Source organism: Molossus molossus, unplaced genomic scaffold, assembly GCF_014108415.1.
Source record: "Molossus molossus isolate mMolMol1 unplaced genomic scaffold, mMolMol1.p scaffold_m16_p_13, whole genome shotgun sequence".
Classification (NCBI taxonomy): domain Eukaryota; kingdom Metazoa; phylum Chordata; class Mammalia; order Chiroptera; family Molossidae; genus Molossus; species Molossus molossus.
Window position 1 is genome coordinate 52,223,046 of NW_023425348.1, and position 15,293 is coordinate 52,238,338.

General features: G+C 45.9%; 2 protein-coding genes and 2 non-coding genes across 4 annotated transcripts in view; 3 read left to right on the forward strand and 1 right to left on the reverse strand.

The window, feature by feature from the left end:
• The window catches only part of TRIM66 (tripartite motif containing 66), a 49,802-nt gene extending 47,778 nt beyond the window's left edge, over window positions 1-2,024 (reverse strand). Inside the window, exon 1 of the mRNA XM_036258771.1 lies at window positions 1,788-2,024. The gene's annotated coding sequence lies outside the window, so the exon portion shown is untranslated. The remainder of the gene's footprint in view (window positions 1-1,787) is intronic.
• Window positions 2,025-5,705: 3,681 nt separating this feature from the next.
• Window positions 5,706-8,714, forward strand: RPL27A (ribosomal protein L27a). The gene is made up of 5 exons (XM_036259502.1): window positions 5,706-5,769; window positions 6,075-6,138; window positions 6,538-6,613; window positions 7,254-7,428; window positions 8,422-8,714. The coding sequence occupies exons 1-5, from the start codon at window positions 5,767-5,769 to the stop codon at window positions 8,548-8,550; spliced, it is 447 nt and encodes a 148-aa protein (XP_036115395.1). The 5' UTR covers window positions 5,706-5,766; the 3' UTR covers window positions 8,551-8,714.
• On the forward strand, window positions 6,789-6,920 carry LOC118629156. The gene has a single exon (XR_004959398.1). It is a non-coding gene; the product is annotated as a small nucleolar RNA SNORA3/SNORA45 family (small nucleolar RNA).
• Window positions 8,186-8,314, forward strand: LOC118629155. The gene has a single exon (XR_004959397.1). It is a non-coding gene; the product is annotated as a small nucleolar RNA SNORA3/SNORA45 family (small nucleolar RNA).
• Window positions 8,715-15,293: the final 6,579 nt, after the last annotated feature.

Below are 15,293 nucleotides of genomic sequence, written 5' to 3' on the forward strand. Positions count from 1 at the left end.
ATAATGATAATGATAATAATAGTCATCATGAAGACTGGGTGGTGATACAGAAAAAGGTCACAGTATTAAATGAAAAGCAGAGGAATTTGTATACTGTGATCATCAGCTTTGCAGACAGCTATGTCTCCATGTAGATGGAGAGCTGAAAGGTAAAATTCAGACATGAAAACAGCACTGTAGGGTGTTGTGATTTGAGGTGTTTATACTTATATTTTTTTCCTCAAAAAACTGTTAAATGTTTTACTATCTTTTCTATCACATAAAATGTTTAAATTCTTTCTGAAACCAATTTGGATTTCTAAGTTTTTCTCTAATTCTCACTTAGAACAGAAATCTAGCTCTTCTATCTTAACAATCCTCTACTTGAAAAAGGAAAGCAATGTATCTCCAAATGTCCAAATCTAAAGATGAAGAGCCAAAAAACAAGGCTGAATCCATCCATGCTGCTGTTGCTGTCTGAAGGACTGCTGAACTCAGGAATCCAGAGAAGACAGGAAGAGAGAGGAACCACCAGGGCCCTCTTCAGAGTGGCAATATGATCACAAGGCCACCTGGAGAGAGGCAATGGGGTAACAAAAAGGTCAGTACCGCCCTGGCTGATGTGGCTCAGAGATTAGAACATTGGCCCATGCACGAAAGGGTTGTGAGTTCGATTTCCAGTCAAGGGCATGTACCTGGGTTGCAGGTTCAATTCCAAGCCCCAGTCCAGGCACATGCAGGAGGCAACCAACTGATGTGTCTCTCACATAGATGCCCCTCCCCCCCCATCTTCCACTCTCTGAAAAATCAATGGAAAAATATCCTTGGGTAAGGATAAAAAAGCTTTTAAAAAAGGTCAGTACCACCTTTACCTGCCTCACCAGACTGCTGCCTGGCATCATCTCCTTTCTGCTCATTTCACAGGTATTTTCTGAGGCCCTGACTCTCTGGAAAAGCCCAGATGCCTGAGATGTCACAATGTCATACTCTAGTTCAGAACAGATGTCACAGAGAAGGATGCCTCTCAGGGGTCATGTTCTGTGTGCCTGACAGGGCCGAACAGGTCACTTAATGCCTAATGTCTGGAGGTTGCTTAGCTTTGCAGACATAGAACTCAACTTTGTTTGCTCTCCCAGAGCTGGTTGGCTAGGGAAACTGACCCACACTGACAAGCCTTTTGATGAAGCTACATGACTACCTTGCAAAGAAGAGGAAGCTGGCTGGAAACCAGAGCCATACAACCACCCACAGGACTCCCTACCCTGGAGAAAAAATCCCATAAGAACGTTAGGTGAGCAAAGAACCCAACGTGTAGTGCTAGTCCACTCAAGGAGGCCTCCCATTCAGCCAGGTGGCCTGACAAACAGGATGTAGCTCTTCTATAACCAGTGACCCTGGCAAAACTATCCAGAAGCAGTATCCCACCATCCAAAACCCTACCTCCACCCCCTGGACAGTTTTTTTTGTGTGTGTGTGTGTGTGTGTGTATTTTTATCCTCACCAGAGGACATTTTTCCATTTTAAGTTCAGGTAGAGTGGGAAGGAGAGAAGGGAACAATGAGAGAGAAACATCGATGTGAAAGGAACACATCGAATGGCTGCCACCCGCACGACCAACCAGGGCCGGGGAAAAACTGCAACCAAGGTACGCGCCCTTAGTGGGAACCGAACATAGTTCTCTCTCGACCACAGGCTGACGCTTTAACCGCTGAGCCAAACCGGCCAGGGCCTCCTGGACAGTTTTGGTCCTTGCTTCAGGACACCTAGTTACAGGACACCTTTCATTCCCATAGCTCTACCCAGCTTACCTTAATTCATAAAGCATTGTCCCAGGGTAGTTTCCAGTTAGGTCAGCTCATCCCATGTACATTTATTGGCCAGTTTTGATGTCAAATATAGGGTGATCTCTTCTTAGACTTTGCCCTGCACCCTCAAGGCCCCTCTTTCTGCTGGTCATAGGCACTATGTGATTAAGGACTGAAGAGTGATGAAGACCATAATGCTGTGAGGTCAGAGAAGTTGTGGTCACTGAGTTAAAAGCAGGGGATCTGGAGAGAGAGAGAGAAGACTACTAAAGGCTAAGCTCTCTTTCTTAGCAGCTCCACAGCCTCTAGCAAGTCACTCAACTTTCTGTGCCTAAATTTTCTCATTCATAAAATGGGGTTGATGGCGTTTTCTCAGGCAGATGCATTTTGTAAATTGCAAGGGGTATTTGGCTATTATCACTGTGGACTGGAATGTTCTGGGAAGCAGATTATAAGGAGGGCTTAAAGGTTGAGGAACATTCAGGATACATGCTCAGGAAGGGGATAAGCACTGCAAGTTTGAGAAATGGAACATCAATCAGAAAGAATATATGCACCCTTATGTTCACAGCAGCACTAGTTACAATAGCTGAGATCTGGAAACAGCCCAAGGGTCCATCAACAGATGAGTGGACAAAAAAGCTGTGGTACATTTACACAATGGAATACTATGCAGCTGTAAGAAAGAAAGATCTCTTACCCTTTAAGATGACATGGAGGGACAGGAGAGTTTTATGCTAAGTGAAATAAGCCAGTCAGAGAAAGACAAGTATCACATGACCTCAATTATTTGTGGACTATAATGACTAAAATAAGATGACAAACAAAACAGATCCAAAGACATGGAAGTAGGGAACAGACTGACAAACCTCAGAGGGAAGGGGGATGGGAAGGACGGAAAAGAAATCAAAGAACTTATATGCATATATGCATAACCAATGAACATAGACAACAGTGTGGTGAAGGTGGGGGCAGGAGCAGGGAGGAGGCTGTCAATGGGGGGAAAAAGGAGGGACATCTGTAATACTTTTAACAATAAAGATAAATAATAATAATAATGAATACAGTATGGTATTGGCAGAAAAACAGACACACAGATCAATGGAACAGAATTGAGAGCCCAGAAATAAAACCATATGTATACGGGCAGATAATTTTTGACAAAGGAGCCGGAAACACACAATGGAAAAAAGAAATCCTCTTCAATAAATAGTGCTGAGAAAACTGGAAAGCCACATGCAAAAGAATGAAACTAGATTACAGTTTGTTCCATGTACAAAAATTGTTCAAAATGGATCAGACCTAAATATAAGATCTGAAATAATAGATTACATAGACGAAAACATAGGTACTAAACTTATGGACCCTGGTCACAGAGAACATTTTATGAATTTGACCCCAAAGGCAAGGGAAGTAAAGGCTAAAATAAATGAATGGGACTATATTAAACTAAAAAGCTTCTGCATAGCAAAAGAAACCAATAAAACACAAAGGCAACTGACACAATGGGAGATGATATTTGCAAACAACAGCTCCAAGAAAGGTTTAATATCCAAAATTCATAAAGAATTCATAAAACTCAACACCAAACAATCCAATTAAAAAACAGGCATTGGACCTGCACAAACACCTCTCCCAAGAAGACACACAAACAGCCAACAGTTCTAAGAAAAGACATTCAACTTCACTAGCTATTAGGGAAATGCAAATCAAAACTACAATGAGAGCCCTGGCTGGTTCGGCTCAGCAGATAGAACGTCAGCCTGCAGATCATAGGTTCATGAGTTCAATTCCTGATCAAGGGCACGTACCCCAGTATGGGTCATGTGAACAGCAACCAAGTGATGTCTCTCTTTCACGTTGATGTTTCTCTCCCTTTCTCTCTCTCTCTCTCTCTCTCTCTCTCTCTCCATTCCTTCCACTCTAAAATAAATCAATGGGAAAATATCCTCAGGTGAGGATTAACAACAAAAAAAACTACAGTGAGATACCACCTCATACCTGTTAGAATAGCTATTATCAACAAGGCAGGTAATAGCAAGTGCTGGAGAGGTTATGGAGAAAAGGAAACCCTCATTCACTGCTGGTAGGAAATGGAGACTGGTACAGCCACTGGTTCCTCAAAAAATTAAGAATAGAGTTACCATACAACCCAGCAATCCCTCACCTGGGTATCTACCCAAAACACTCTAAAAACGTATTCGCCAAGATATATGCACCTCTATGTTCATTACGGCACTATTCACAGTGGCCAAGACATGGAAACAACCAGTGTCCATAAGTAGATGATTGGATAAAGATGATGTGGCACATATACTCAGTGGAATACTCCTCAGCCATCAGGAAAGACAAAATACTGCCACTTGCGACAATATGGATGAACCTTGAGAATAGTACGCTAAGTGAAATAAATCAGTCAGAAAAAGCTAAGAACCACATGACTACCCTCACATGTGGGATAGAAAACTGCAATTCATGGGCACAGACAACAGTGTGGTGGTTACCAGAGGGTAGGGGGTGGTGGGGTGGTGGTGTTTGCAAGGGACCTAATATACACTGATGGAAAATGGTTTGACTTTGGGTGGTGGGCACACACTGCACTATACAGATTTTGTTATCATGGAAATGTATACTTGAAACCGATATGATCCTATTAGCCAATGTCACCCTAATAAATTTTTTTTTTTTTAATTTTAAGTGAAGAAAGAGAGGTGAAGGTAGGTGTATTCATTCACTTAATCATTTGTTGAACACATACTACATCCCAGTTCCTGGGAGTGCATGGATAAAATAAAATAATCCCTTGAGGCCTTAAGGCAGCGGTTCTTAACCTGTGGATCACAACCCCTTTGGGGGGTCCAACGTCCCTTTCGCAGGGGTCACCTAAGACATAACAGTAGCAAAATTACAGTTATGAAGTAGCAACAAAAATAATTTTATGGCCCTGGCCAGTTTGGCACAGCGGCTGAAGCATCGGCCTGTAGGCCAGACAGTCCCGGTTCCGTTCCTGCCAGGGGCACGTACCAAAAGAAAATAGTTTTACGGTTGGGGGTCACCTATAACATGAGGAACTGTATTAAAGAGTCTCTGGCGTTAGGAAGGTGGAGAACCACTGCTAAGGAATTTGGCCTAGTAGGGAAGCCAAAAGAGGACCAACAATTATGTAACAACTATGTACTAGATTTAGTGGTGGCACAAATGGAGTTAAGAGAGCAACTATGACTGAATGGGTCAAAGAAGTTTCACAAGACACTGTATTGGGTACAGGTTGAGCAGGGATTTGGGGGGAGGGGGTGTCACCGGTGTCATTACATGTGGCGGCTAGGAAATTCACAGGGTCTGCATTAAAAAAGACTGTAAAGCCACCAGGCACTCAAGTCCCTGAAGTATAGCAGGTTGAAACTGCCCATTCACGGCGGGGGGGGGGGGGGGGGGGGGGGGGCGGCTGGCAGGTCCCAGAGGGTGAGAGACTTCTAGGGACCGGCTGCGCACGCCCAGGGTCAAACATACTGCCTCACTGCTCCGCACCGGCCCGGGCAGGGAGGCGGCAAGGAAGCAATCTCTACCGCCCGGGCTGAGCGGACCGCGGGGAACAGAGCAGGGCGCGTGGCGCGCTCACGGCCGGGGCGTGTGGTGAGGAGCTGAGACGGCGGCCTACTGCGCTTCCTGGGCCCCGGCGCCAGAAAAGGGCCCGGCCCACGGCATCCCAAGTCTCAGATTCCGCAACAACTCTCGGCCTCCGAGCTTGTGCACACGGCGGGCGGCACAGAGAATCGCTCTTAGTCGCCATACCAGCAAGACAGCCAGGGACCACGGCGACAACCTACAGGAAGAGGAAGAGGTACAACCTGCAGCCGCGCAACACTCGAAGCGCACCCTAGGCGCGGCCTCCCTGGACGGAAGTGAGGTGGATTGGCTCCGCCCCCGTCCCATACCTCGCGAGAGTTCGTAAAGGCCTTCCTCTTGCGTCTCGGCCACCGACATGGTAGGTTATTCTTTTCGTTCCTCCCTTTTCCTGCTGGCGCAGGCCGCGAGCGCTACTCGCTTTGCACCCCAGCCACCTACCCTCGACCGTAGCCCGGTCTTCAGGTCGCGCATGGCGGGCCGCAGGGTAGAGGCCTGGCGTGGGCCAGGGTCCCTGGGCTGCGTGTTCGGCCTGGGTTTGGGATCTCAGACACGCGGGCCCGGGCACCGCCCGGATGAGGCCGCACGGGCCCCTCGCAATCCGGCAAGTTTCTACCCCTGCCCCATCTGTCTTAGTCCTTATCCCAAGCACCTTTTTACACACAGCCATCCAGACTGAGGAAGACCCGGAAACTTCGGGGCCACGTGAGCCACGGCCACGGCCGCATCGGTAAGTGCCGGCTTTCCAACCTGCTTGGCCTTGCACTCTCCCTGCCTGGTGCTTACCTGGTCAAGAGGTAGGTAGCTTAGAAATGGGTTAGTAAGAGCTTTCTGCAGTCGGGTCGGATTGAATCTGACTTTTTTCTTTGAGAATCCTCTAGTGCTTCAGTTACAGAGAATATCACATAAGTTGGGGAGCTGAAAATGGAACGGGGCACAGTATTGGTTAAAGTGATGCAATACTGTAGTAGTGCTACAAAGAGATGTTTAAGCCGTGTCTTGAAGGAGTAGCAATGCTGAAGGAGGTGGTGTAGACTGGGGACGGCATAAGCAAACGCAGAAGCGTGGGGGAATGCTTTTGGGAGAAGTATTGGACTGGGGAAGGCCATGTAACTTTGTAATGCTGCAGGCAAGCACAGGAAGCACCCGGGAGGCCGAGGTAATGCTGGTGGCTTGCATCATCACAGAATCAACTTCGACAAATAGTGAGTGTTTCTTGCACTGTATTTTGCTGACAGTTTTGGAGGTGGGGGTGGGGACTAGGGGAGGCTTCTTCCCAGCATCTTGAACGTGAAGCAAGCCTCTTAACCTCCACAAACCTTGTCTATTGTTGTTGGCTTTTACCAAGTTAACACTTGCTGTGTACTGAGAACATTTGTCCTTGAGGCTAGAGTCACGCTTGGGTATCTGCTATTGCCTTTGTGTGCTAGAGTCCTCGAAGAGTAACTACTGACCTTATTCACTGACTGTGGCCCCCCTATGACATAGTCAGTCACCAGGTTAGTGACATGCATCAGATTGATCTATACAACTGTTAGATTTATTTATTATGCCCACAAATTAGGGGATGGTATTTTAACTATTTGTTTAGAAGATCTCTATTATTCAGGGACTTAAAGAACCTGGTTTCATGAAATAAAGCTAGTCTTTTCCTTTTGAAAGTCTTTGGTGGCATTTTATAAATATTTGTTTTATTCAGCAAATGATGAGTGGAATATCTTTTATGCCATAGTTCTGCGCCTGCTAAAAATTTACAGTGTGTGGGGGGGAGATGGATAATAAAGATGATAAGCATAGATTCTTAATTGGAGGGAGGCTGTGAAAGTAGTTGCCTTCTCTTTCCAGTCACCCAGGTTACTTCGGAAAAGTTGGTATGAGGCATTACCACTTAAAGAGGAACCAGAGCTTCTGCCCAACTGTCAACCTTGATAAATTGTGGACCTTGGTCAGTGAACAGACACGGGTAAATGCTGCCAAAAACAAGACTGGAGCTGCTCCTATCATTGATGTGGTGCGATCGGTGAGTGAATGAATATTTTTACCTTTCTATGGATCCTTACCTCTCCTTGCAACCCTGAGTAATCTTATTTACTTGACCTCCCACCTGAAGTCTGTACCCAGTTACCTACTAGACAGTTCTACCTTTTGGTAGAATTTCCAGAGGTAATTCATTCACCAAAATTGAACTCCAGGTCAGTTGTGATTCAACAATATTTGAAGAGTAATGCCCTCTTCTCTTCATTCTTTCAGTTACTTTATTTTCATTTGAATGTTTTTCCAATCAGTAATCTCATTCCTACTGTTATTGCCTTGGTTTGTACAGGTTTGATTTCTTGCCTGAGTTACTGGCAATATCTTAGCTCAACTGGCTCTGGTGTGTTTTACACAGGTTTGCATTAGGCACAGGTGTTGACCCTTCATGTTCCCTACAGAATAAAATTCTGATATGTTTGATTGGTATTTAAGGCCCCACGTTACCTGAAGAGCCACCCCCTTCTCCCTAAAAACCCCATCCAAGCTTGCCCTTTTTTTGTTTGTTTGTTTTTATTATTTGACATTCTGATCCTTGTATCTGTCATACCCTCCCATGAGTATAGAAGTAGTCTTAAGCCTTGAGGGGGGCTTTCAGTTAAGCATTAAATTCCCTTTCCCAGCCTATTTACCATCCCTTGAGAAATTCTGATAGTCAAGACTTCTTGGAACATTTCTGGGACTGTGGTTTTCCTTTTTTTGCTTATTAGATGGTAACTGAGTAGAAAAGGGAGGATTGTGATTTACCCGAGACTAGAGTCACATCCTGACAGCTGTTGTCCTGGTGTGCTAGAGTTCTCGGAGAGAATCTTCTGGTCTTGATTCACTGGCGAGGGCAGTCAGTGTCCCCGGTAGTGCCCAGGTCAGAAACATACCCTCGCCAGCTCCTAGATGGAATGGGTTGTCTGGCATGTTTCCTCATACCCATTAGGGAGTTGGTACCTGCCACAGTGTGTGATAACCCTTTTTTCTGTTATTCTAGGGCTACTACAAAGTTCTGGGGAAGGGAAAGCTCCCAAAGCAGCCTGTCATTGTGAAGGCCAAATTCTTCAGCAGAAGAGCTGAAGAGAAGATTAAGGGTGTCGGTGGGGCCTGTGTCCTGGTAGCTTGAAGCCACATGGAGGGAAGTTCCCAAAAGCAGCTTGTAAATTCTTCAGCAGAAATGCTGAGGAGGATATGAAGGGTATTGGCAAGGCTGAAGAGCTGAGAAGATTGATGGTGCTGGTGGAGTCACATGGAGAGGAGCTCATTAAAATGTCCACAAGTGCTTTTGTCTTCTGGTCTGAGTGTAGATCCTTTGGCATCTATCTCTTCTTCCCTACCTGTGCTTCAGAAACCTCCCTAACAAGTTCTAGGATTTAAGGGTATCAGGGCCTGGGTTCTTCTGCCAACCACCCTGAAAAAGTGTGCGAGAGATAACACCCACACTTAGAGGCCCTGGTCTGTTACCTGACTTGAACTTTTCATTTATAAAGTAAGAATGATACCTGTTGGTGATGTGTAAGAGAGTGTGTGTGTGTGTAGATAAACATAAAACAGTTGAAAGGCCTGTTTGCATTGTATACTCAGATTTTACAATGAGTGGAAGACTGTCCTTAACTGTCCCATGGGGCTCAAAAGGGAAAGACTCGGTTTTGATGGGGCATGGTCTTTACAGGAATTTGATGGGACGTGTTCTAAGGAAGAGTGAAAGAATTAAGGCAGTTCTTAAGGACAAAATTCCTTAATCAAAGGAATTGATTGCCGGGGCCCAGGTTTTCTACCTGGCTCCCTCATCTTGGACTTTGGACTAAACTGTTCTAGTCATAACCAAAATCTTGACCTGGGCCCCGGCAATCTGAATTTTAAACACCAGGACTTTACATATCAAAGTGAATTATAGAAAGCAGTTATCAGGATTTAGGAGTCCTTGTGAATAGGAGGCTTAATGTTCAAAGAAGTAGATCAAGAAATGCTAACAATTTTTCTTCTAGTTTGTAGTCTATGTTGTAGACATTTGGGATAACCTAAAGGCCAGAAACTGGGTTTTTGTATATCCTACAAAAATCTCATGATAAGGCTTGTGTGCGCACAGGACCCCCTTGATCCTGGGGGTAAATTATAATTTGCTACAGTGTTCAGATTTCTTTGAAAATTTTTTAAATTTTGGCCCAAAATAAAACTTTGCAGTCTGGAATCCTAGCCAAAAAAGCAGTTAAGATAACACTTAAAACTCAACTGTTTGGTTTGGTGGATAGTTTCCTTCTGAGTGCTCTATGGGATCATGCATGGGCTGGGAACCATCAAATAAAAGGAAGGGTGGGGGGAGGCTTGATTGGTTTAAATAATGGGAAATAAGGCTTTATTCAGTTTGGACAAACTAAGAACTAGATTGTTTGGTTTTGCATCTTACATAACAGTGCTGAAGGAGAAAGGTGAAGTGATGAGTTTTCCCTTAATGTCTTTGTGAGGACTTATGGAAGCTAAGGCCATGGATCTAAAACAGGTGGTCAGTAGTTAAGGATTGCAGGATGATTTTAACATTTGAGTTCTGACACTGAAGGTACAAAACTAGAGTCTGAAATATAGATCCAAACCTAATTGTTGGGTGACTTAGGGTTAGTCCCAATTAACTAAAATGGAAAGCATTTATTAAAACTTGCTGACTCTTGCCAGGCTGGTGTGGTTAAGTGGTTGAGCATCCACCCATGCAGCAAGAGGTCACTGGTTCGATTCTCAGGGCACATGCCCAAGTTGTTAGCCAAATCCCGGGTGGGGGGCATGCAGGAGGCAGCCAATTCATGCTCTCCCTCCTTGATGTGTCTTTCCCTCTCCCTAAAATCAATAAAAAAATATATCAAAATTGTTGACTCTTAGTAACAATTATGTAAGTGGATTATGGGAGCAGATGAGAAGTCAATTAACCTTGGGTCCAAGCAGAGGGGAAAACATTTAGGAAACCAACTTGGAAAGGTTAGGCAAGTAACCTGTTACATGGAACATAAACCTGGAGAAATGGGTCTGGGCTACAGTGGGAAGGGTGGAGGGTGGCACCGACCAAGAAAAGGAATGGGGTTCTCAAGACAAAATGGGCAAGACTGAGTTACCTATTTGGGTTGGAGACTGACAGCAATAATGGTGAGGCCTGGAATAGTGGGGTTTAAGGGAAGAAAGATGATTGCTTATCCCTTAGTGGTCAGCTTCAACCCTAGCAGTTGGCAACCTAGAAACAGTACAGAATAATGCTTATCCCAGTCCTGTATGAAGGTGCAGGTGAACATGCTAAAATTTAAGTCTAGTACAGCCATCCCATTTCTTGGCCTAGGAAGAGCAGCTACTGATCTCTTTGTTCCAGCTTGGGCACTCACCAGAATCTACAGCTAACAGCTGGGCAGATTTTCTGATTCCTCTCTGGGTAGTAACGCCTGCGGAAGCTAGGTGACTGCAAAGCCAAACGTTCATGTCCCAAATAAATGAAGGACACAGACCTAGAGGGGCTGGAACCAAAGGCAACCCTTAGGTTTTTATTTTATATTTCAGTTGAGGGTAACAGGTGTCACAGCTGAGAGATAAAATATACTCAGTGCACAGTTATCTGTTCATGAGACCCAAGCTTCAATGAACATGTCCTGTAGGCACAAACTCATAATGCCACCCTTCAGTGGCAGTAGGCATCAGAGCTCTGGCAGAAGCTCTTTTCGACCTTTTGTTCATGTATATGAAAACTGCAAAAAATGATATTGCCTAGCACACTGGGATGACAGCTAAATTTCCTATAAACTAATTAGTACGGATATCACTACTGGCCTAACATACATGCTTAAAAGTTTTTTTTTTTTCATTCTCACCTGAGGACATTTTTCCATATTTTGTTCAGATAAGAGTGGGAGGGGGAGAGAGAGAGACATCTATGTGAAAGGGACACATCGAGTGGCTGCCACCCACACAACCCCAACCAGGGCTGGGGACAAACTGCAACCGAGGTACCTGCCCTTAGCGGGAACCGAACTCGGGTCTCTCGGGACCGCAGGCCCACACTCTAACCGCTGAGCAAACCCGGCCAGGGCAATGCCTAGTTTTCATACAAACCTCGGAGCTGCAGCTATAACATAATTTATGGGGAACGTCTGCCATATATTTGGCAAAATCAGCTAAGTCGGACTTGAGTTTTCAATTCTATCTCTATTTGATGGCCAGCCCGACCCATGAGAACAAACGGGCGGTGCGCACCCCGGCGGACGACGTGTGGAACCCGCCTACACCAGAAGGCGGCAAACTACGGGGCTCCCGGCCGCACTCCGCAGCCACCGTTGGTCCGTGTCGCCGGACTCGCACGGCTTCCTCACGACACCCAAAGCCCTTTCCAGGGTGAGAGTCTGGTTCCGGGGTCACGTTGGCCTCCGCCGCGCGACCGGAAGCACAGTCGGCGCCGGCTCCATCCCTCGGCTCAGCCTGTCGGGCGGGGGCGGGGCCTGCGCGCGGGGCCTGGCGCCCGTTCTGCCCGCCCGCGAGGCGGGAGGTTTAATCCCGGCCCCGGGCGCGTGGGCCGCCTGCAGAGCAGAAGTCTCCGCCGACCGGCTCGCTTCCCAAGTCCCGTTCGCGCGGCGCTGAACAGGGGGCATGGTCTTCGTTTCCAGGCGGGAATTTCCAAACCTGTCAGAATTCACTGGTGCGGTTTGTCAAGACCGCGAGCACGCCTATGTGCAAGGCACCTGGGGCTAAACAAGTACCGGCACACACACGGGATGTGCTGGAAGAACGAAACACACGGGGTTTCCGGTGAGGGGGAAACGCATAGTACTTCCCTATTAAAAGGCGATATAAACGGACAAAAATAACTTTTTTTTTTTTTTTTATCCTCACCCGAGGACATTTTTCCATTTTTTACTCAGATAGAGCGGGAAGGAGAGAGAGGAAGAGAGAGAAACATCTATGTGAAAGGGACACATCGAGTGGCCGCCACCCACATGACCCAACCAGGGCCGGGGACAAACTGCAGCCGAGGTACATGCCCCTAGCGGGAACGAACCCGGGTCTCTGTGGACCGCAGGCTGACGCTCTAACCGCTGAGCCAAACTGGCCAGGGCCGGACAAAAATAACTTTAAAACTTGCCAAGAGCCCTGGCTGGTTTGGCTCAGCGGTTAGAGCGTCGGCCTGCGGTCCGGAGAGACCCGGGTTCGGTTCCCACTAAGGGCGCGTACCTTGGTTGCAGTTTGTCCCCGGCCCTGGTTGGGTCGTGTGGATGGCAACCACTCGATGTGTCGCTTTCACGTCGATGTTTCTCTCTCTCTCTCCCTCCCACTCTATCTGAACAACATATCAAAAAATGTCCTCGGGTGAGGATTAAAAAAAAAAAAAAAAAAAAAAAAAAAAAAAAAAAAACTTGCCAAGAACTTGCCAGTGCTGAGAAGTAATGATTTCTCCCATTCCGGAGGTGTCACGACCTTTGAGGTTGCCCCGCCCACCGCCGTAAATGAAGACGTTCTGGAATGCTAGCCCCGCCCGGCGTGGCTCCCTGCTGTCCGAACGGAAGGGGTGTTCCCTCTGGCCCCGCTCAGGCCAGTTTTGTTTTACTCTTATTCCTATTGTAAGTTGTTGTTGTTTGGGGAAACAAGGTAGGTTTCAAGTCCACATGTGAAATACATTGTTTTTAGCAAAAATTTAACTGAGCTGTGATTGCAATTAGAATGATTTTCTTGGGGCCCTAATTACACAGACCATCCAACGTGAACCACACTTGGAGTAATAATGCTTTCCAAGGGCACTCCTTCAAAACACTGCCTAAATTTAAAAAACCCAGACTCCTCATTTCAACACTACAGTTTACGGGAACGTGATTACTGACTGAAAAGAGCATTTAGGAAGACCCAATGGAGTAGCCTGCCCTTCTTGCAAAGTGACCAGACTGATTACAGGAGAAAACCAAGGGCCTTTCTGAACTCTAGAATAGATGAGGGCCGACACCCCATAGGCACTGGGACTTCTAGTAGAGGAGACAGCATTGCCTTGTCCGAGTAGTTGCCCCAGGGTTGTCAGGCTGGCACTGTTAAAGGACACCTGTTCTCAAAGGTGGCAGTACCATGGGGCTGGGGTCACAGTCATGGAGGGGAAGCAAGCAGGGATGCTAGCTGTCCTGCAGTGGATGGGTGGATTCTTCTTAACGAAGGACAAAATCTACCTTAGAACCTAACTCCATTTACATGTAATCAATACGTGTTGTGGGGTTTTTTGGTTTTGTTTTCAACCTACTTCTCAGTTTTCCAGGATCCAAATACTGTTTAAGTCAGGGGAAGCCCACATAGTGTTTTGTTCAGAATATTAACAGAAATTGTTCATTCCAGAAAACTTGCCAGTGGTAACACCTACTCAATAGAAGATGAGTTTCTAATACAGCACACTTTTATCTGCCTGCAGCTATTCAGTCCGTTATTCTGTGTATCAAGTGTAAACATCTGACACCACTGTATTTTCTAGTACAGTTGTGCCCAAGCATTTAGTTATTTAAATGTATGGTGTTTTTTTTAATAAAGTACTTCCCTTTATTTTTCCTTTTATATTATAATTAAGATGTGTTGCCCAGCCGGTGTGGCTCAGTGGTCGAATGTCGACCCATGCACCAAGAGGTCGCCAGTTCGATTCCCAGGTCAGGGCATATGCCCAGGTTGTGGGTCCAATCCCCAGTGGGAGGCATGCAGGAGGCAGCCAATTGATGTTCTCTCTCATCAATGTTTCTGTCTCTCTCTCCCTCTCCCTTTCTCTAAAATCAGTAAAAAGAAGGAAAAAAAAAGTTAAAGATGTGTTTAGGTACATTATATTATCTGTGAATTTCATTTCAGGATAATGAAGGAGTTATAGTATTTGCTATGGAAAAGGCGAGTGTTGGATCTGACATGGTTGCGAACCATCTGTGTAGGGGTTCAGAGATCTGATGAAAGCAGAATGTGGAAATAAGCCCTGAACACTTTTTTGTCAACCCCAAACCAGGTCCCCTGGATACACCAAATTCGATTCCCATAAGACTTCTGGGCCTTGTCCATAGCAATCACTGTATGGGTCCTTGCAGCTCATTCTAAACCATTATGTGCCAGTATTGGTTTTCTGAATTGAGATGAGAGTTGTGGACCATAGGAGGAGGAAGAAATCCCTAGAGTTAATCATAAGTCTTTTAAAATTATTGTTTGTTTGTTTGTTTCCTCACCCGGGGATATTTTTCCATTGATTCTTAGATACAGTGGGAGGGAGAGAGAGAGAGAGAGAGAGAAACATGGATGTAAGAGAGACACATCACATCGATTGGCTGGGGATCAAACCTGCAACCCAGGTATGTGCCCTTGACTGGCAGTCGAACCCAGAACCCTTCAGCCCTTGGGCTGATGCTCTAACCTCGAAGCCAAACCAGTCAGGACTTTTTAAGATTTTAAAGATACATAAATGTATCTAACCTTCCACCCAAAAAATTTACACCTATATATCCTGTGATCTGATCACATCTTGTGGATTCTTTGAAGCCACATTTAAAAACAGATGGAAAGGCCCTGGCCGGTTTGGCTCAGCCATTAGAGCGTCAGCCTGCGGTCCCGAGAGACCCATGTTCGGTTCCTGCTGAGGGCATGTACCTCGGTTGCAGTTTGTCCCCGGCCCTGGTTGGGTTGTGCGGGTGGCAGCCACTCGATGTGTCCCTTTTACATCGATGTTTCTCTCTCTCTCTCTGTTCCTCTCTCTCCCTCCCACTCTATCTGAACAAAATATCAAAAAATGTCCTCGGGTGAGGATTAAAAAAACAGACGGAAAGGAGAGGAAAAAAAGCACTTTTTGGAAACTGTATTATTTATTATTAAGGAATCCACTTCTATGACTGTCACAAATCTCAGGCT

Bases quoted from the DNA above. Each gene is read 5' to 3' on its own strand.
- RPL27A (XM_036259502.1), top strand. The intron at 6,139-6,537 runs GTAAGTGCCGGC...GTAATGCTGCAG, and splicing joins CCACGGCCACGGCCGCATCG to GCAAGCACAGGAAGCACCCG. The intron at 7,429-8,421 runs GTGAGTGAATGA...CTGTTATTCTAG, and splicing joins TCATTGATGTGGTGCGATCG to GGCTACTACAAAGTTCTGGG.